Consider the following 22,096-nt stretch of genomic DNA (forward strand, 5'->3'; position numbering starts at 1 on the left):
AGAGTGAAGCAGATCGAGAATCCGCTTGTGCAGCAGGAGTTGAGCCCCAAGCAGAGCTTGAACACTTGACCTGCTGCATCATAACCAAATAGCATGCATTTTCTCAAGAAATCTCTTCCTCGTGCTGTTTAAGAGTGAAATCTTTTCCCTCAGCAGTGTACTGTCTCTGCTCGCTCACACCCGGGCTGATCGTCGCTAATTGAGTGAAAAGAAGAAAAAAAAAAAAAAAAAAGGAAGCCATTTGCAGACTGACAGGCTGTTTTCACTGGAGGTCTGAGATATATCTGAGAATAGCTGTTTTTTTTTTTTTGTTTTAAGCATCACCTCCTTCACAGCATGGCAGCACTCAGTGCTATTAACAGGCATAACACCTTATCAACATCAGGTTAGCATTCACACATAAAGCCTTTTCATGTATTTTTGGAATTTCTCAGTCATTATTGTGTGCTTATACGCTGGTGCTGTGATTATTTGCAAATGTGTGTGTAGCCAAACTACTACTCTTTAGCTGCGTTTCGCCAAGAGTCAGCCAAGAACAATCTGAGGCTATCATGGGCACAATGGGACTTACTAAAACTGGACAGATGAAGAGTGGGGAAAAAAATCATGTTTTTTTTTTTTTTTTCCTCTAATCTTCGACTGTCCAGTATGGGTGAGTCTGTGCCCATGATAGCCTCAGATTCCTGTTCTTGGCTGTGAGGAGTGGAACCCGATGTGATCTTCTGCTATTGTAGTCCATTCACCTTAAAGTTTGATGTTTTGTGCTTGCTGTGATGCTTTCCTGCTCACCACGGTTGTAAAGAGTGATTATATGAGTTACTATATCCTTCCTGGCAGCTCGAACCAGTCTGGCCATTTTCCTCTGACCTGTCTTATCAACAAGGCGTTTCCACCCACAGAAGTGTTTTTCCACACACAGTTTGGGTGAGTCAAGGCAATTGAAATTAGAAAGAAATATGTATTGTAATAGGCTCAATAATCTTAATCCTTGTTTTATTGTGATCCCATAATGAAAATTAGTAGATAAATTAGCCTATATTCATGATAGAGAATTTGATTATTGCCCAGCTCAAACCATTACGACCCTGGAGCACTGTCTGAAAGCGAAAAGTAGCGCTGCATGGTGTGCTGTTAGTCCGTTATTATCACCATATTGGCCTTTTCAGTACTGATAACACGAAGCGCTACAATATGCAAATGTGCACATTTATACATGCAAATTTATTTATTGTGTTCAGTGAGCAGTCTGACCAATCACAAGGGTTTACCGATAAGGTTTCTGTGGGAGATTTATTACCCATGACATCTACATAAAGCATTAATCCTGACCAGATTAATGCAGATTATTCATAGGGCCCTCAGTAATATTTTTCAAGGCATATTGCAAACTAGATGTGTAGCAGCATAGTTAATGTGTGCTGTTTCTGTGCAGCTCTCATGATGAGCCTCTCTGAGACAGCAGGCAAATTATCACTAATGGACTGGTTGAATATGATTGTACTGGTACAGGTGATTTATTTCATTACACTCAACTTTTAAATGCTTTTTAAGGAGGCATAAATACAATAATTTATTGAAGGCTTGAGCAAAAAAAAAAAATAATAAATAAATAAATCCTAGTTGCTGTCTTTTGGCAAGTGTGTATGATGTGCTTCTGCATTGGTTTTCTTGTTTATATGCTGAGTCTTGACAAAGGAGCCGAGAGTTTTCTCTCGTGGTCCTCTTTTTTCACGGTGACTGTTATTTTGGATAGTTTTTTTTTTTTCTTTTCTCATTGAGTATGCAGCACCCTAATGAAATCAGCATATATATGGAGCGTTGTACACACACATTCACACCCACACACCCACACACACTTTCTCTCTGGCCCTTCTGTGGATGAGGCTGGAAGCACAAGGCCATGTCGGCTCCCTGTTAAGAGGATTAGCAGCTAAAGTTAGCGGCGCTCTGAGCTCCTGAGAGGCGAGCAGACCAAATGCACCGGTGACCAATAAACAAAAGAACATGACCTCACTGTCTACTCATGTCAAATAATGGCCTGAGCTAAACCACCTTCCTGTTGTTTTTCCGTTGTTTGTTTGTCTTCGCTCATGGTTTGCGTGGATGTTCACCACGAAGGCGTCACATTTATTGCATCATTTGCGTTTGAGTAGCTGAGGAGGGAGAGAGGTAGAAAAAAAAAAGACATGTTTTTTGAGTTAGAAAAGGAATATTTCATAAGCACATGCAATTTGTTTTTATAGACACTTATTAAGAACGTATGCATGTTTGCTGTTAGCAGAAAGACCTGAGCTTGCTGAAATGAGCACCTGGGACAGTTTTAGTACCACTTTCTCACTTGAGCTGTTCTTTTATTCCATTATTTCTGTTATATACGTTTATATGTAAACTAATAAATCTAGCTTAGACCTTATTGAGATACTGCAGGGAGCTGGGAAAAAGTCGAAATCATTTTCACATATCGAAGTGTTCGTTCCGGGTGTCTAAGCAGGCACTGGTAATGATTTTTAATTCTTCTTCTTTTTTTCTCTCTCTGATCTTGCTCCTTTGTCCGACTGAATTTGACCCAAAACAGTTCTCTTTGTGTCCCTCTGAGAAAATAAATTGAAGCATCCAATCTTGTAATCCGGTTTGCCATGTCTTTTAAGAGATAAGAAGTGTGATAAGAAGTAAACTGAAAGTAATGAAATATAGCAGTGCTGTGCCAGCGGTGCAGATGGCCATCTGAGAGAGAGAAGTGAGGGCCTACACTGCTGGTGTACATTAATAATGGAAACTACAGCCTTGTTTTATATTATGTCTATAATATTCGCTAAATGATGTAATGGCTTTACTAGAGTGTAATTCTTGTCTTTAGAAAACTGTTCCAAGTTAACTAACGATACTTGGCTTTATGTCAGGAAGGTTACTACATCTGCGTGTCGATAATTAGTTATTTGTAAGGTGGAAGTTTGTGACCTTAGAATCATAATTATACTTTTAAATGATATTTTGGTGTAAAACTTCTCACATGTATGAGGCTGTCTGGGAATATTTTTCTGATGTTGCTGTGGCTGAATTCAAGTCAAGTCAAGTCAAGTGGCTTTATTGTCATTTCAACCATATACAGCTAGTTAGTACACAATGAAATGAAACAGCATTCCTCCAGGACCATGGTGCGACATAAAAGGAACACAAAACTACAGGAGACTACATATATTTACATAAGGTGCACAGTGAAAACGTGCAAACGGCACAAGACAGTACAAAACTACCAAAACAAGACAGTGGGAACAGTAAGTTACAGTGCAGCGCCGACTAGTACACAGCTCTAGTAGAAAGTCAATCAGATGACATTAGTGCAGAGTAGCAGTGAAGCTGCTGTAAATGTAAACATAAGGAGTAGCAGCCGGGTAGAGTGTATAAAGATTATATACAGTATATTATAAATATTTGTAGCAGCAGAAATTGAATACGGAGATGTGCAAAAATTGCAAAGAGGTTGGCGTGATGTTCAGTTGAGTAAATTCTGGCAAGCAACCAGAAATAACAAAACAAAAAAAAATACTTTGAAATACCTGCTTTAAGAAAATTTTAATAAAAAATTCTGCCAGAACAAAGTAGAAATGTTTTTATTAACTATTTAAAATTGCCTAGAATTTTTTGCAGAGGTCACGTTAGGTAGATAAAGAGCCAGGTTAGCTAACGTGTCTGCAAGAAGACTGCTCTAGGATATGAATAAAGGTCAGTATAAAGATAGACATAGTTTTCATAGTCGTAGTTATTACTTTTATATTTCATTTATTACATGTTAAATAAAATGCTAATTAGTGCAGTTGCTTTTAGACAATCAGCATGCAATTTAAAAATCTTTAAATACAATTTTCATCCTTTCCACTTTTGGGGATAACCAAAAATGCTAGACCTTGTGTTTGGGATACAAATTTGGGAACTTTTACTTAAGTGTAGAATCTCATTATGTTGGTAACCAAATAAAGGTACTTAAACCATTAGAAAGGTCAGTGCGTAATACTTAAAGACTCTTACTATGAAGTGGAATCACTGCATTCATTCTGAATGTCTTACCATGTGTTGCACTTCAAGTAGCAAGAAATTTATCACAGTAGTGGATAAGTCTATAGCAGGGGTTTCCAGATGCAGACCCAGCAGTGTATTTCAGTGGATTGAACAGAGAACTCACAAAAACAAATCATTGCAGCTTCTGTAGCAGATACTCAGTTGCATTTATGTAAATTATTTAACTGCTCATCCACAAAGAAACATTTTCAAACTTTGATCGATTTTTATTTCATTTATCCTCTCGGGTCTGACGAGTCGAGTGACGACACGGCATGTTCAATAAATTAAACAGGTGGGTTTAAGTCATAACTGGTGTCTGATCTGTTCATGGTGCAAGTCAAATTTGGTAACATGTGAAACAAAACATAACCATTTTAAATAAATCTGTCTTATTTATAGCCATGAACTAAATGTTAATGGTTAAGCATTAAAAGGTAACTGTTAAAAGATATGTGTAAAGTCATATAAGTTGATATTCAGAACTTTTATATAGCAAGACCATTACAAATTTATTCGCATACCCCTGTTTGGAAATGAATTTCTTTACTTTGAGCACCACTTACTGTTGAACATAACGCTGTACTAAACCCCCCCCCCCCCCATTTCCCATACACTCATTGTGATTCCTAATGGAGCAGTACATAAACAGTGAGTGTTAATGTCCTGAGGGCAGTTCTGCAGACTCAGCACCGGGCCCAGGTTTCTAATACACTCCATGGAAAAGAAAGGCCATTTTCAGTCGGCTGACCCCACTGCAGCTTTGTTGCAGCGTCTCTTTCCGCAGTCTCTGCTCGGCTTTACGTCCTGATGGCGCGAGCTGCTGTGTGGGAGACAACGTTTCTGACTGTGTTCCTGTGTTGCTGTAATTCCCAGGGGATGATGGAAGACTCCAAGCTGACCGATCAGAGGGAGATTGTCAGATATGGGTGTGTAATAGTGTGGACAGTGACTGGTCCCTTTTCTAGATCATTGTTCCTCAGGGAGATTGTAATGTAGGGGAATTTTTGAGTGTGGTGAAGATTGATCTAATGGCAGACACTGTGATTTTCTTCAGTGTATAGCTATCTATGTGCTGAAGATCCACTTCAGGGTTCTGCTGAATATAAAAAAAAAAAAAAAAAAAAAGGAAATAGAAGTATTATGCTGTAAGGAGTCAAATTACGGTGTGTAAGAAATGTGTAATGCTTTAATAATGTAACACAGAACATTTTGTGCCAGCTGCAAATTGCCTCTGATCATTTGCTGTCAACTGGCTTCCTCTTTACATGTGCTTCCCTTGTCATTGAAGCCCATACATAAAAATCTACCCACAATGCCTTGTGACCCATCATAGAGTGTCACTGGGGCTCCAAATTACCCAGACACAGCTGCTGCTGTTCTGCATGGCTGGACCCCCATCCCACCCCCTGACAGGCCCAGACTGAATTGATTAGAGCCTCTTACAGGAGTGATGATGTGTTTAAAGAGAGATGATAGAGAGTTGCTATGAAACTATCCGTCAGCTGCGTCTGCATGTAAATTGTGAGGCACAGACTCTGTGTGTATGCAGTAGTTTACGTGTAGACAGGGATGTGTCTGTCTCTTCTAAAGGAATGGTGGTAGTGTTGATTTTGGGTTTGTACATATTTTCAATGATACTAATGATTATATTCAATGAAGCAGGGATGACTGTTTTGAAAACCCACTGACTGCATGACACTGATGATCGAACATATGTGTGATTACCACAAGCAATAACGTCAACAGGTTCCACTGTACTGAAAAAAGAACAGAAAACCTGTTTGCTCAGAATTCACTTTTAAATAAAGGTTCGAGGGCAGTTGGATTTTATCAAAAAAAAAATAAATAAATGTGGAGTAGTTTGGCATGTTTTCCCCATGTGCCACTCCCATCCAGGTTGTATTTCGGGTTCACACCCAGTTTTCCTTGGATAGACTCTGAGTCCACTGCCACGTACCATTTAAAAAAAAAAAAAAAAAAAAAAAAAAAATTAGCAAAATAAATAACAGTGCTCTATACGTACAGGTGTTTCTGTTGTTTCTGTTCAGAACATGCCATATTGGGATGAGCTACAGTTTAGTGCACATGGTCATCAAATTGTTAGATGAAATGAGCTTTTATTGAATTGCTTTTTGTCCGGCTTTTTGGCATTGTTCTAGTGAGTAAAGGAAAATTCAAAATGAACTGAATGTACCAAGAGAACGACAGAAACATTGCCACATTTGATATGCCTACTCTGGATTTCCAACTGATGTTGACTATATATTTGCCTAATAAGTTCTTATTTATCTAATGTCGAACATGCATTGATAGCTATTATTTCACATTAATGAGCTCAAGGGGGGAAGGGGGCGGGACTTGAAACTTCATAGGCCTCCTACTTGCAGATTGTTACAGAAAGTATTAAAATGGCATGTAATTTTAGCAACAAAATAACAGACCCTCAGCTATGTAGTACATAAATATAGCCTTCTTATGCAATCCAGACCCTTTAACATTGTGCAGGAGTATTTTATGCTTTTTTTTTTTACTATTTTTATTTTTTTAAGTTGTAGCAAAGCAACAAATGCTGAAAGGGGAAAAAACCATTCTGCCTCCTGTAGACTCAGTTTTCTTATGAATATTTTAAATGTTTATAGAGAAGCAGAGGCACGCAATTGAAGGGCACAGTGTGTGTGCGAGTTTATATATTTTACCTTTGTGCATGTTTACAGAGACCGCACAGAGATCCTTGCCATACACACAAACATACAAACACACACACACACACATAGACATTTCCAAACTAAATATTGGTACAGTGAGAACACATCCACACTGCTTGTGTCACAGTGGTCGTGCTGTGACTGTGCTAAACGCTCACTGCTGAATGCTCAGAACTGATGAAGGTCACAGTGAGAATAGCCGACAGCCGCCACACTCATATCTGCAGTCTGATTTAGCACAAGGCCAGAGGTTCCTGCTGAGATCAGAGCCAGGAATTTACCACCTCCAGCTTATCCTCGCTGCCGGCTTGGGGTCACTGCATTACAGGTGCGGTTAATGAGGTTTTCTCTGAGCGTAATTGGTTTGTAATGATATACAGCGGCTGGGCTGAACTCTGACTGACCGCCTGCCTGAATCATCCACACGCAGATGGATACACAGTCCTAGCTTATTTGAGCCTGACCAGATGTGGTTGAGAGCGCAGAGGCTGGCCAGATGTTGCGCTGCACGGGGAGATAAGTGAGAAGGGAACTGTTGATGTTGGCCCATGCTGGAGACTGGGGCTTAGTCGGCGAACTAAAACTCAAGCAGACGGGACGGAGAATGCATCCACGCTTCGATGGCTCGCTCCTCAGCCCCCACCAACAGACAGAGCGGGCGTCTGCTCTAACCAGCGGAAGCAGCGGTGTTTGGGTTGGAATGTGCCCACTGATGGAGAGATGGGAGAAACACAAGGGTGAGACGTAGGGAATTGCAGGCAATGTTCCTCAGTAAGAATTCAAGCATGCATCTGCAGTGTTATGACAAGTTTTGTGGTCTGGGTTTGACTACAGTCACTTTTGCTGTTTGTTATTTTTTGTACTAAGGCAATGCTTACAAGCTAGGAATTAAAATCAGACATCCTGTGCTTTTTTGCCAAAATTGAGATATTTGGAACAGTTTTAGACTTAGACACTGTTACACTTATTCTGGGCTCTCGAGTGGCGCAGTAGAAAAATTCTCCCTGTCAGTGCGAGATCATGAGTTCAAATCAATACAATACCACAGCCATCCGGGGCCCCGAGCCAAGGGAAGATTGGCCGTGCTGTCAGAGTGGGAGAGACGGCATACACTCTCTCCCCTTTCAATCACAGTGACACTGGTCATTCCTGGGCGTCTGTGAGCTCATGTTTGTGGAAGATGGAAGATAGTGCTTTCCTCCAAGTGTGTTACGCTGCCCTGAACATGAGCAGCAGTGAGAAAAGTTGCAGCTGGCGGGCATCACATGACTCGGCGGAAGTACGTTAGCCTTCACCCTCCTCAGTCCGTAGCTGATGTATGATAGGCAAGAGCTGACTGGTGGTTGGGAATTGACCACATGATGGGAGAAAATCAGGGAAAAAAGTATAACATTTTGTGTGTGTGTGTGTGTGTGTGTATATATGTATATATGTATATATATATATATATATATATATATATATATATATATATATATGTATATGTATATATATATATATATATGTATATGTATATGTATATGTATAGGTGTATGTGTATATATATATATATGTGTATATATATATATATATATATATATATATATATATATATATATATATATATATATATATATGTGTGTGTGTGTATATATATATATATATATATCACTGTCACTGAAATGTGACTATATATATATATATATATATATATATATATATATATATATATATATATATATATATATATATATATATATATATATATATATATATATATAATGTATGTATGTATATGTATGTGTGTGTGTGTGTGTGTGTGTGTATCAATATCACTGTCACTGAAATGCACAACTGACTTACAGACGTGTTTTGTATGCAGCTGCCACGAGGTGGTGGAGGCGTTACGTTTTCAGGTTGTCCACGTGTCCATCTGAGATTGTCGTTAGCTTACTATCTTGAGAAGGAGTGGTTGAACGTTTGTATTATATTTGCAATGAGGTGATGAACTGGTTAGATTTTGGAATTGGTGCAAACAGGGTCAAGGTCACAGGGTTTTTTTTTTTTTTTTTCCCCAATAGCTTCTTTGCTGTTTGAAGTTTATTTTAAGGGTATTTCAGACATACAGTTCAGTAATAAGAAGTGCTGGACTTGCTTGTGGCAGAGTCATACCCATCGATGCTGTTGGCCTTGAGTTTTATTTTTGTACACATATAACATTGTTTTGATTTGTACTCATTAGTTTATCCATTCATGATTTTGTCCTCGCATGATGGATTAGTATCTGTTATAACCATTTCTGTATTAGTTCTTTTTTATGCTTGTTCTCTGTCAATGTTTATTCTATTTGTTCTGGAAAATCAGTTTTAAACCCCTAATAAAAATATTTTCCCTTCGCATTTCAAAAGCAGCTGTAGCATACATTTGAGTCATAATACCAGCACAGCAGGGGTACAGCTCTCTGTCATACTGAATATCTGTTGATTTTAGAGCTTCACAAAGTGTCTCTGGTGGAAGACCAGTCTTATTCGCTCCAGCACTTCCTCGGAGAGTTTCAGTCATTCAGGACACATTCAGGTCAAGATATACTCCATTGTTTTTCATCCTAATCTTCATTCACCATATCTGTACTGGAAGTGTGATTACCACAGCCCTATTCATCTCCCTGTACAGAAAACAATTACGGCAAAACACACTCGTAACTGGAGGGGGCAGTTGTTGAATTCCCTTGACTATATAATGTATAATATAATACATGCTAACAATAGCTGTTTGTTATAGATTCAACCAACTTTCCAATTTGAGAGCAAAACTATACTGGTGTCACATGACCACTAGTTTTTTCCTCTCTAAAAATATTGAAATATCTGAAAAGATGAATTATATAGAGCTAAATTTAGAAATACTCTTGACTCAAGAATTCAGAGTTCAGGCTTGCAACAATGCATTTTGCATTAATGTTTCATGATGGTATTTATCAGCTGCCCATAGACTGATTTAGACATCTCAATTAGTTTTATGAGAACTGCTTTTCTGTTCTTTTCTTGGTGCAGGGACACATGTCAGTTTTTTCTCTGTAATAATAATTTGCTAATTTGTGATAATAATAAAATGTAATAATTTGCAGTAGAATGACTAGATGTTTGAAACACTGGAGTATTCCTTTAATTGGAATTTATCCCACAGTGCTGCTGAATGCTCGACTCTGATTGGTCAGAAGGTGTTGATTAATTTGCTGTAAGGGCAGCGTGGACAGTAGTTACAGCTCCATGGTTCATATTAATGTGCTTGTTCTTTGTTTATTTAGCATTTTTGTTTTCAGTGTCAGCACTTTGTAAAGCTGTATCTTTACAAAGGTCTTAAGGACAAAAGACTTTCTTTTTTTTTCTAGGTAACATGACAAGCTGCCTTTTTTTTGCTTTTTTAACTTTAAGTGAGAGAGAAACAGAGAGGCTGTTGTGGGAATGACAGTTTATAGCTGCTATAGCGTAACTTAGAACAACTTCTGTTGACATTCTACAACATTAAATAAAATGTATGATGTGTCATTCATTAATAAATGAAAATTTGTGACCGTTGGCAGACTGTTGTGGTAGAAGAGGAATAAGAGGAATCCTGACTGCTTCAGTATGTGCTGTTATTGGAAACTAATGAACTTTGGGGTGGTAATGGCCCTCAGCTTTGCATCGAGCTGCAACCCATCACCCAGTGCTTGATTGTCTTCCCCTTAACAACACAGACCATCATGTTTTATTCCTTACTTATGTTCCATTTAAGTGTGCATTTGATTTCATCTAGCTAATTTTAAAAGCACTATAATTTAGTTATCGAAGTGCAAGTCAGGATGTTTCTTAATAAGTTCAATCTTAGTTCTGCTTCACATCTTTCTCAGTTTCTGTCTTTCTCTCTCTCTCTCTCTCTCTCTCTCTCATTCTCTCTCGTTCTCTGGCCTAGTTAAAAGCGGCTGCTGTAACAGTAGCTGTGGTCGTGAATGGCCTGTGCGTGGGAATGAGCACACCAGCATTGTTCTCCAGCAGAAACTGAGAATGTGTTTTGTTAAGGATTTTGTACTGAGCGATGAAACTAATCTACCTAGTCCCAGGATGATGCTGGCTCTTAGTGAGAGTGTGTTTGTGAAGTCTGTGTGCGTGTGTATGTGTGAGGGCATGTTAGAGAGGGAACTGCTGTCATCCCACCTATGATGACTGTTGGCTACAACTGCGCTGGCTTATTATTACTCTTTTGGTCCTCTCAGGACTTGTATCACAGATGCTCTCTATGGTATAATACACAGTGATGTCTTGGCAGTCCGCTTCCTGTTTATTGACTTCAGCCTCTTTCGTTCCTCTGAAATGAGGATTCGGCTCACGTGGCTTCTCCGTGAGAGTCTCGTCAGTGTCCAGGTGGTGGGATCGGTACCTGTCCTCTGTCCCTTTGCTGCAGATGTCTCCCAGTGGGCTTTATGAGCTCCAGCTGTGCCGGCCACCTGGCCCCACTTCACCACCCAACACCTTCCTAACTCTCCAGAGTGCTGACCTAGATACTGGGCCCCAGGGAGCAGATAACAGCACCGCGCCGCAAACAAACAACCCCAATCTGTCAGGTGCAGGGGGACTACAGGGGAACGAGGGATTGTTAACTCTTGGGGAAAGAGAGTGGGGTTTTTGTGTTATTTTCTCAAGTGTCTGTGAAGAGTTTTAAATATCCTGGCCAGTTTAAATATCTATTAAGTCAATGCCACTGGATACTTGGTAAAGTTTTTTTTTTTTTTTTTTTTTTCCCTCCCCCCCTCCGTCGGATTAGTGTCAAAATGTCACTATTGCCCTCGGTGAGGATTTTCAATGACTTGGTGTGTTTCAATAAGATCTGAAACACACCAAGTCAATGTCACGTGCCAACCAAGGCACCTTCTGTGAAGAGTTGCACTTGAACGCCCCACAAACAATACAGCTTAACTTATTTAAACTAATTTAAAATGAAAACCAGAAAACAGAGTATGTCTATGTTCCCATCTGCCTACTCATCAGTTTTCGATTTGCCTCTCTGAAGGATCCCTGAAAGATTCAGTGGAGAGAAAGTCTCTGTTTTTCAGGGAGGATTCCAGTTAGAACCCATTCACCAAGTTATATAAGGAATGAAACATGGGGCGTGCTCCTATAGGCAAATAATCAATCACACAGTCCTTCTGCATTACTTTCTCATAATGGCATGTTCTGGTTTATTCCTCTTATACCAAAGCAATTTGAAAATGTTTACAATTTTTTTATTCATTTATATTTACATTTAATGTTGTGGACTATCTGTGAAAAAGTAAGTTCCTATTATCACTTACATTACAGCAGCTCAAATATTTTTCCTCTCTCTTAGTGTTAATAAGCCAAAAAAGTCACAGCTTGTCATGTTACCAAGGAGCTACAAACTCTGTCCTCTGTCCTGAAGACCTTCCCATGACTGAAAGCTTAAAGCACTGACACTGCAGAATCTTTCCACCAATGATAATGAAACACCTCCAAACACCTTTATCATATCAGTGATTAAGTGATTTTATATCAAATCACTGTATTTATTATTAGTCATTTATTATTAGTCTTTGATTATGTGGAGTGCCTGATAAGCAGAGTTAATCAAAACCATGTGAGCAGTCAGAATCAAGAATTCAACAACTCTTTGGTATAAGAACTCTTAACTATCCATAGAAACCTCAAGCCCTTGTTTTCTTATCATTCTAAACAACATGTCCGAACCATCTACTGGTACCATATCTATAGTGATACTTATGCTGATTGAAGTATAGCCAAACAAAGTAGCCTGCATACCAATTTGTCACCACTGTTAAGCTGTTTAAATGGTCAGCCATTGGTCAGTGGAATACCAGTAGTCAGCTTGCTCCATTTGGTCATTCTGTTGTGAAAAATTGAGCTAGCTTCAGCAGATAGGTGGAAGTTATTAAATAATGCACAGATGGGCAGAGGTTGAGTAATGAGTGTCACTGGCCTTTTCTGCTTGTTAGGCCAAATAGTTAATCCGAGAACTTTTCCCTACTGGCCTACAATGCTGATTCATCAATGCTGTTTCAGTGCAAAAGACGAAGAAAATGCTGCACAAACTACCAGAGACACTCGGACACTAAAGCTTGATGGCTTCTCCTGTTTGCAAGTAGATTTGGTGTGTCAGGGCCATGGACTCTGCTGATGTCCGTCAGGAACTGAGTGCCTTTGTCCTCAATCGTGGCTCAGAGTCTACTTTGTATTCCAGTTACTGAGATAATCTTAACCTGGTCCTACTCTGAGAAATCAGGGCTCAGCACTCTCCTTGCTGATTTAACCCCCCACACTGAAGGTCTTCTGGTAGCCAGCTTTGTTGTCCAAGGCGCCGAGGTGAGTGATCGGGCCTGTTCTCAGTCGTCAGCCGGCACCAGAGCCTGCTTCCTCAGAGAAACAGACCGTGCATTGTTTTCCTAGCGCAGTGGCAAGCAGTCAAAACCAGCTCAGCGGTTGATCTGCACCACACACACATACACACACACACACACACACACACACAACCAGTACGGCTGTGCATACAGCCAGTCTTCTGGACTGCTTAAAGAAGCAGCACATTACCCCCCTTTTCAGTTCCGCATTTCCTTTCGTACATCTGCTCCTGGTAAACAAAAACAGACCCAGTATTTTTGTGGCTGTGTTTTTGTGTGTGCTTGTGCCTCTGCTGTTTTTGTGTTTGCACATTTGCACATTCCCATGTAGTAATGATGTTTGCTAATGGCCTGACGCTTCCTGATCCTGGAGATGGAGAAAAGTGCTGCGTGTCTGCATTCAGTGTTTCTTCCTGCTCTACACACAAACACACACACACACACACACACAGCCCTAAAGCTATTTATGTTTTTCCCTAATTCCAATTTTTATGGTTCACCACAGCACACAACATGTCTGTCATGGATTGCTGGTAAACATGCAACTGGAGTCTTTTAGGGATTTGGGTTTTTATTGTACAGGCCTGGTTCTGATGTGCCTCATCTGTGTGTGGCATTCCACTGCCTGCTCTTAGAGAGAGTGTGTGTGTGTGTGTGGGGCTAGAGATGGAACACGAAGATCTGCAGTGTTGAATATTTAAAAATCTGCAACACAGAGAGAGTAGAGTGCCCAAGGCAGAGCAGAGGCTACAGGGGATACATTCACAAGGCATCTTTTAAATAAATCTAATATCCTCCCAACTTTCCTGTCGGATGTTCACACTGAGTGCAGCGGCAGTAAATTTTCCCTCATGTCCTTTTCCACTGTCTAATAGCTCAATATTTCCAGCCCAATCCACCGGTGGAGCTGCTTTTTTTGCACATGATTATAAGAGCTGCAAAACCTAGTAGCTCCCTCAGGATCACATGTGATCTGTCGTAAAGGGCCATTAATCACTGTTATGCTGGCAACCAAATTTAACCAAATCTTTGTGCACTGTATCTGTATCATACGTGCCATTCCGTGTACTGAGGAAAGAACAGAAACCTTTTAAATAAAACTCACTTATAATGGAAGTCTGAGTGCAGCTGTTGGCAGAGTCTGTAAATGTTTCAGTGAAGCACAGTTTTTGGAGAATGTTTTCATGAATTCTTCAGTCAGAGATGTGTGTAGAGAGAACTACTTTTTTACAGGGAAGAATTTGTTCGTATCGTACATTGAATCATGTATATTGTACATGAATTTGTTTGTATTGTAAGTATTGTAAGAATTACGAAGCTGGGTTCTGTCTGATCACACCGCGAAACCTTCAGGAAAGAGTTTTAACTGTTGCTTGTATGTCACTTGTATGTCATGATGAGTTTCATGCGATCGTGTTTGTTTTTAGTTGTGTTCCAGTCCTGTCTCCACCTTTATCCTGTCACTGGATTGTTGCCTGATTGTTGTTCTTCACCTGTTCTGTGTTTAGTTCTGATTAGTATGTCTACTTATAGCCTGTTGTTTCAGTGTCTTGCGAAGTCTTACCATGCAGTGTTAGGTCCAAGCCTTGTTTTCCAGGTTCAGACCATTTCCTGTTTCCCTTGTTTCTGACTAACCTTGTGCAACTGTGTCTGCCTGCCACTTTCTCAGTGCAGAGAAACATGTCACATTTCTTTTAAGGGCTTTAACAACTTTCGATTCCCAGCATTCCTTCTGTACTACTATTATATTTCTTTAGTATTTCATCAAGGTCTAATTAATATTTTTTTCCTTCTAGCTAGCATGTTCCATGGGTCCACAGTCAGGTTGTCCTTCGAAAAAGAAATAATTTCTTTAAAAAATATGTTAATAAAACATTGCTATTGTCAAAACTGACAGATGTATAGTATAAGCACAGACCTTACTTTACACATACAGAGTGAGCATAGAGACTAACCAGGGAATGATGTGAAGGGATCTTCATTAATTACAGTATAGTTAGCCAGATTGAAGATTTTTAGCATCCAATCGCACTGACCCACCTCCATCTTAATCCTGCTTTGACCAGGGCCACTGTGGGTTTGTTACTGGAATCAGCGAAGACCACAGAGCTATGAGATTTAGAAAGCTGTGACTGTGCTTTTGAATATTGTGCACTACTGTATATGAGCAAACAGGATCTGGATGTCATCAGGGAGAAAAGTAATTCTTTTGTTATTAATGGATATTTATGAATGTGTGAATGCAAAATGGGTGAAATGTGAAATGTTGTGGCAAGGGTCACTGGAAAATAGGCATTTGATCTTCACATTTGGTGTGTTTATCTTCCTTTTTTGCACCTTATTCCTTACACATTCATCCTCATGTCATTCAGGACTCCCCTTATGGCCAATCTTTTGCAGAGAAGGCTCTGCATTGCATGCTGGACTGGTAAATTGTAAATGCTGGTGCCCTCATTTGGTCAGAATTAGTACTGCCACTTCTGGATGTGTAAATATATTGCATATTTCACTTTTTCAACAGACGTTTTCTAAATTTAAATAACTGAATATCTCTCGTTTCCTCAATCAGACTGTCATTCTGGCAGAACTGCTCGCTTTTCCTTTCCTCCATCCTTCAGCTCTACTCCGCACTCTCATGAAGTATGATTTATGGACTCACTTATTGAATTGCTGCCCTCTTTTTTCCTTGCACTTTTTTCTTACTCAATATGGTCAAGGTATTTATACCTCAGAGTGATCTGTGTATAGTCTTTCACAGCTGACCGCAGAAACACGGCTCTGCCGGGACAGCACACGAAGCAGGACACAGAGCAGGTGTTGTCTAAAGTCCTGATTGAGTCACTTAACCTCGAGCTGAGGGAAGATAACGCACACACGGGACGATCAAATCTTATTATCACCTCCATGCTTTGAGCAAGTGACAACATGTGTGGGCTGAAGAAGAAGCGGGATGGTGAAATGAAGAGGAGGAGGAGGAGGAGGAGGAAGCAGTGAGGCATGGTGATGAATTAGAACAATATCAGAGAAACAGCACTGTACTCAACTCAGACTTCTTGAGTTTCTACTCTGCTTGATTTCCTGCTGGGATTGCCTCACTGCTTGATTGCCGCAGGCCGGTTTGATTCAAATGCTGCTTAACACAGACCCCGATGCCAGCACACACTCACTCACTCACTCACTCTCCGGGCGTCTGCGCTTCCAGGGATCATCTTTGGCTTCCGTCTGCACCACAGTGGAAATTTTTCCATCTCTCATAGTCATTTCCACCACCAGTGTTTACTCCTGGGGAGATAAATGTAGCCATGATGAAGCATTTGGAATAGTCTCTCAGACAGCTGAACACGTTATTCCCTCTATTGTCCTGCCACAGAGACGTTTCAGTTTAAACGAGAGGCGAGGCATGACCTCTGAGTGGCTCTCTTTCTGTAGGCAGGCTGGCTGCTTTAATTTACACCATCAGCCACGGTTTTGATGTTGCACTGATGTAATCAAATGGGAATATGAGAATGTGATGAGTAGACAGCTAATTGTTCTATAATGAGGTAAAAGCTTGTTGCAGGACATGGATGGTATAATTAGAAGCTGAGGAGCAGAGAACGAAAAGAGTAACAGCGCCCCCTTCAGGAGGGATATTTTTTTAAATTTTTATTCCTGCTAATTACTCCTCTCAACTCATCTACAGTATATCTCTATTTTCTGCACTATTCCACATTTCCCAACATGTGTCATTACAATTTTACATTTTCATTGGGATTGTATATTACATCTACTCAGTAAAAATAAAACTACCACAGAGGTGGCATTTGTGAAGCTGCCATTTGAACAGATTCGATCAGATTAAAGTAATTTATAGCGACTTGCATATTTTCATTGTGATATGATGCTTCCGTGCGTAAACGGATAAAGGATATCTTACCCCAAAACATTTTATTCACTTCTAAATTAAAAATAATACGTTTTCAAAAAAAATTTCTGCTCGGCCCATGGCCCCAGGATATATGAGAAAATGGAAGAGATTTTTTGTTAATTAGTTTAATTTATTTTAGAAATTAAATGTATTAATAATGTAATTAATAATGTATCTTGTGTAAGGATGCTCCCATGATTCATCTGGAAATTCCATTTTTTGAGGCAGATCATAAATTTTCTTCTCCCCTTTTAAAAACCATAGGGTGTGGAAACTTTTGCATTCAGCTTTTGCTTTATATTGTGAAAGAGTAGTTTAGAACTGAAATATTTTCACTGATCTTCGTCTCCCCTTGTTTTCGTGCTGATTTGTACTGCCTTGTAGTTTTTGCTCAGGGTTATGATCACAGATTGAAATGCATTTATTCATTTATGATTTATTATTATTTAGTCTCCTGTGTTGTTTAGTGTGATGCTGAACAGCTGAAGCAGAACAAACGACTTGCTGACATTTGACAAAATAATTAGAGACAGAAGCTCAATCTCAGCGGGATCCTTATTGGTGATCAAGTTCATTACATTATATCCTCCTCTCTTTAGTAGAATCAGATCATTGTGTCAGTGTGATGAATACTATTTGAGATATTTATAAGAAGTGATTTTAAAGAAATTGTTAAACATTTGTCTTTTCATATCTAAGTGTTTTAGGGGATGAATGGCTAATTTATTGCTTTTTTACGCCATTATTTCATCTTTAATCATTGTAGTAGAGAAACATTGACCTCGCCAGCACTGTATAGGCCACATGCAAATATCTGTGTTGAATACAGTGACACACATCTGGAATATAAAGACTATTTCTGACGCTTGCACTATCTTACACGTAGAATTAACAGCTGTCCTTGATATTTGGAATCCGGTGTTCCTTTGGTTAATTACATACTCTTCTTGGGCTGTGTGTATAAATCAGTTCATCTGTACGTATGAAGTGTATATACACTCTGTGGAGAAAAATGGGCGGGGCCAAACATGAAATGGTACTGGTTTTAATTTACCGTTGAGTAAAACATTAACAAACCAGTTAACAAACAAATACTGAAGCAATGTGTTAGTACAAAATAGCTTTTCCTTTAGATTTTTTTTCAAGTACTGAAGTCTTTGGAATAAACTTGCAGACATCCTTTAACACAGAAACGTCACTATTTTTTTCCAATTCCTGTTTTTTCCATTCCATTTCATTCCATAGGTGCTGTATATTAACATGAAGTGACTTCTAACTTTCAGTCATCTGCAGCACGTTAGTGTATTAAAAGAACCTCGGGCCTTTTTCTTGCCCCAGAGAGTAATAGATAGTTTCCTCCATGTACCATGATTGTTGAAATGTATAAATAGGATTAGATGATTTGTGGATTGTGCTCTGTTATTGTTAACACAGACAATCAGAAAGAAAGATTTGAAGGTGCTTCTTTTTCCAGATGGATGAAGTTTAAAGCTGAGCAGTGAATCAGACCAGCATGCTGACGTACACGTCTGCTAGTATGAGATTTAAGTCAGTGTTAGTTTAGGCTGCGTGGTAGGAATGTCTAATAGAGCTTTTATTAACCGCACATCATCCTCAACCTTCTGTTCTCTCTCCTCACCACTATTTCCTTTTTGGGGTTTTGGCTTCAGATCGTGTTTCATTTTTATTTCACTCTGACTCTGTGGCTTTGAACCGGGGGCTGTTTTTAATGTGAAGTCTGACTTTTACAGTTGATTTAAAGCACGCTTTTCATTGAGGAAGTGGACATGCTGTTTTAGAGACAGGGCCTAATAGGAATCTGACACATCATATTACAGGCCACACTGATGCTAGCTGTACTTTAATTGTCTGGTCATTAATTCCAACACTTTTTATTATAGCAGTCCTTTGTGCTTATGATTACACCTAAGGGCTATCACAACATGTCTATCAATTTTTATTGAAGATTCATTTTTATATTCTTCTTGTTGCTGTTTCCGCAACAAATCAGACCTGTATTAGCTAGTCCACCAGACGTATGAAAGATCCAGTGTGCTGCCCAGTCCCATGCCTTGTTTACATGGAAACCTAACTAACTAGCCTAAATAGTGGTAGCTAACATAGTAAAATAAAATACAGTACTGTGCAAAAGTCTTAGGAACATGCAAAGAAATGCTGTAGAGCAAAGATGCCTTCAAAAATAATGAAATTAAATGTTTCTACATTAAAAAAATACTATAAAGAGCAGTAAACAGTAATAAATGAAACAAAGTCAATATCTGGTGTGACGATCCTTGGCTTTTAAAAAAAATAGTAGTCTCAGGTGCAGTGTGTGCAGTTTTATAAGGAAATGAGCTGTAAGTGTTACTGAGCATCTTGCAGAAGCAGCCGCAGTTCTTCTGGAGAATTTGACTGTCGCACTTGCTTCTTATTTTTATGTTTTTTGTCTGAAAAGTGTCTCTTATGTAATATGCTGCTTTCTTTACTGACATACAAACATTTTCTATAACATTTAATTTTGTGCTGGAAAACTAATGTTTGGAATCTAAAATGTTTTTGTACTGAATCAATAATGTAGAAGTCATAAAATAAAAATCTGTAACAATCTGTAACAACAAAAAATAGGGTGTCTAAGACTTTTGCACAGTACTGTATATCGAGCTAGTTAGCTAGTTAAGTGCATTAATACTAACACACACAAGATGACTGCAGTTGATCTGCTAGCAGTTACAGTATATGACAGCTTTACATTTTGCATTGGACTTTATTTTGCTGGTTTTGTCAGTGTTTCCATATACGTGCATGCTCCTGATTCTGAAAATGTCACGACTTATCTGTGCAGTCTAATTAATCTGACTAGTAAAAGCGCATGTGTAGTGCGGCAGTCGCAGTGGGATTCAAGAACAGGAAACTGAGGCTACAGTGTGCACAGGCTCAATAAAGCTGAACAGATGAAGTTTGTGTTCTGCTTTTGTAGCGCATCCACCTCAAGGATCGATGTGTTGCGTGTTCTGTGATGCTTTTCTGTTCAGCACAGTTGTAAAGAGTGATTTTACCGTCGACTTCCTGTCAGCCCAAACCAGTCTGGCCGTTCTCCTCTGAAACCTCGCATCAACAAAGCGTTTCTGTTCGCAGAACTGCCGCTCACTGGATGTTTTTTTGGTTTTTTTTGCACCGTTCTGTGTAAACTCTAGAGACTGCTGGGTTCTGTGTGAAGATTCCAGCAGATTAGCAGTTTCTCAAATACTCACACCAGTCTGTCTGACATCACCAGCCATGATCTCAGCGTCACTGAGATTACATTTTCTCCCCATTCAGATGTTTGATGTGAACAGCTCTTGACTTGTATCTGCATGACTTTATGCATTACCCTGCTGCCAAGTGATTGACTGATAGGATAATTGCATGAATGAGCAGATATTTAAAAAAAAAGTGGTCGATGATTGTATAAAGGTTATGCAACACACACACTTTGTTTTAAATGAGGTGTGCCAAGAGGTTTTACCTAATTTGGCAGGTGGGTGGTGTGTTTATTTTAAACCCTGCTGTGTGATAGGATTACAGATCCAAAATAGTGTCAGTGCCAAAAAATTAAGGCTACTAAACAAATCAGTGATAACATTTCCTTCTCCATTTAAAATGATGAATTCCACATGGTGCCTGCTTTCTGTGAACCTCACTTTCAGCCTGGATTAAAGTAATGGATGAGAAACGTAATGACTTAATGTTTAAAACTTAATGTTTTGGCCTTGTTCCACCATCCAAGTTCCTTGAAAAAAAAAAAAAAAAATCTCTGTTGTATTTATAGAGCCGTTTTTTTTTCCTTCTCAAAACATATGATGAAACAAGAATTCCCATGATTAATGATGGGACACTTTTTTTTAATACCTGTTCATACAAAATATTTAAGACAATATAAGAAGAGAGAGTTTAATAAGAATTGACAGTACACCAGCCAGAGTGTAGTGGATCTTCTGGCTCTTCTAAAACGTCTTAGACTTCAGATTGTAAAGTCTAAACTATTATTATCATTCTCTATCTGCAACAGGTCAGCTGATCCAGCAGGAGTCTAGCACCTGCAGTCTGTGGACACTGAAGTGTGTAAGTCCTGCTCATCGTTTCACTTCTGTCTTCTCCTCTTCTCTTAATTCATTGCCTTGCATATGTGCCTCGTAACAGTCAGGTAGGACGTGAGTCAGACTTTGGTTTGTCACTCACGAGGCTTATCAGTGGCAATAATGAAAAAAAAAAGGAAGACACTGACTTTCAATAGCTATGCATCAAAACCCACAAACAAAATTCTGCACGCGGACTGCAAGCATCTTTACAAGCAACTGCATGGCTGATCGCCTGTTCATTCAGGCGATAAGAGAGAGAAAGACTAGAAAGACTTGTAGTGTGATGTTACTCTATTCTGTTGTTATGTAAAATAGTACTGTACATTGACAGAGGCACTGATTACAGCACATAACCTCTAACTTCTCACAGGATTAATGAAAATACAGCATCAGCCAACAAATTAGCACCATAATCACTAAACACATCACAAATATTTCAATATGAACACACACAGTGTTGTTCAGGGGGCATTTCCTTTATTTTATTTTTTTTTGGCTTTCAACAGCAAATCCATGACCATATCCATCTGTTCTCTCTGTGCCATTATTTTCATTAGTTCATTCATTCATTCATTTATTAATAATTAATGGGCAGCTCTAACATGGTCACCTGAGTTTACTAACCTGCTTTCAGAATCTCATGGCTCATGTGTGTACTGTAAAGCGTGTGTAAATCAGGGTCGTCTAGAAGCACTATGATGATGAGACACATGAACGATTCAGTCAGATTCTAATCATGCAGTGTGATTGGCTGTCCAGTGTGATCATCTGAAATTATAATGCTGTTATAATTAGATTATAGTTGCTTGGATGTTTAACAATTTTGTTTTGCTTTCCATCCATCTTGTGTGCCTTTTTTTTCCTTCCTTCCTTCCTTCCTTCCTTCCTTCTTGCCTTCCTTCCTTCCTTTTTTCCT

General features: G+C 39.2%; 1 protein-coding gene across 6 annotated transcripts in view; it reads left to right on the forward strand.

Moving 5' to 3' along the window:
* Positions 1–22,096, forward strand: part of adarb1b (adenosine deaminase RNA specific B1b) — a 158,208-nt gene that overhangs the window by 81,632 nt on the left and 54,480 nt on the right. For 2 of the 6 annotated variants that reach the window (XM_053234364.1, XM_053234367.1), the window contains exon 4: positions 21,111–21,163. The exons of 1 other annotated variant lie outside the window; for it this stretch is intronic. Coding sequence is in view for 2 of the 5 variants with exons in the window: in XM_053234362.1 (XP_053090337.1) it covers positions 7,303–7,501 (199 nt within the window). In the remaining 3 variants the exon portion in view is untranslated. Of the gene's footprint in view, positions 1–6,444; positions 7,093–7,149; positions 7,502–21,110; positions 21,164–22,096 lie in introns of those variants that run through there. 3 more of the 6 variants (XM_053234362.1, XM_053234366.1, XM_026910660.3) reach the window with 3 other exon arrangements.

Source organism: Pangasianodon hypophthalmus, chromosome 5 (assembly GCF_027358585.1).
Source record: "Pangasianodon hypophthalmus isolate fPanHyp1 chromosome 5, fPanHyp1.pri, whole genome shotgun sequence".
NCBI classification, from domain to species: domain Eukaryota; kingdom Metazoa; phylum Chordata; class Actinopteri; order Siluriformes; family Pangasiidae; genus Pangasianodon; species Pangasianodon hypophthalmus.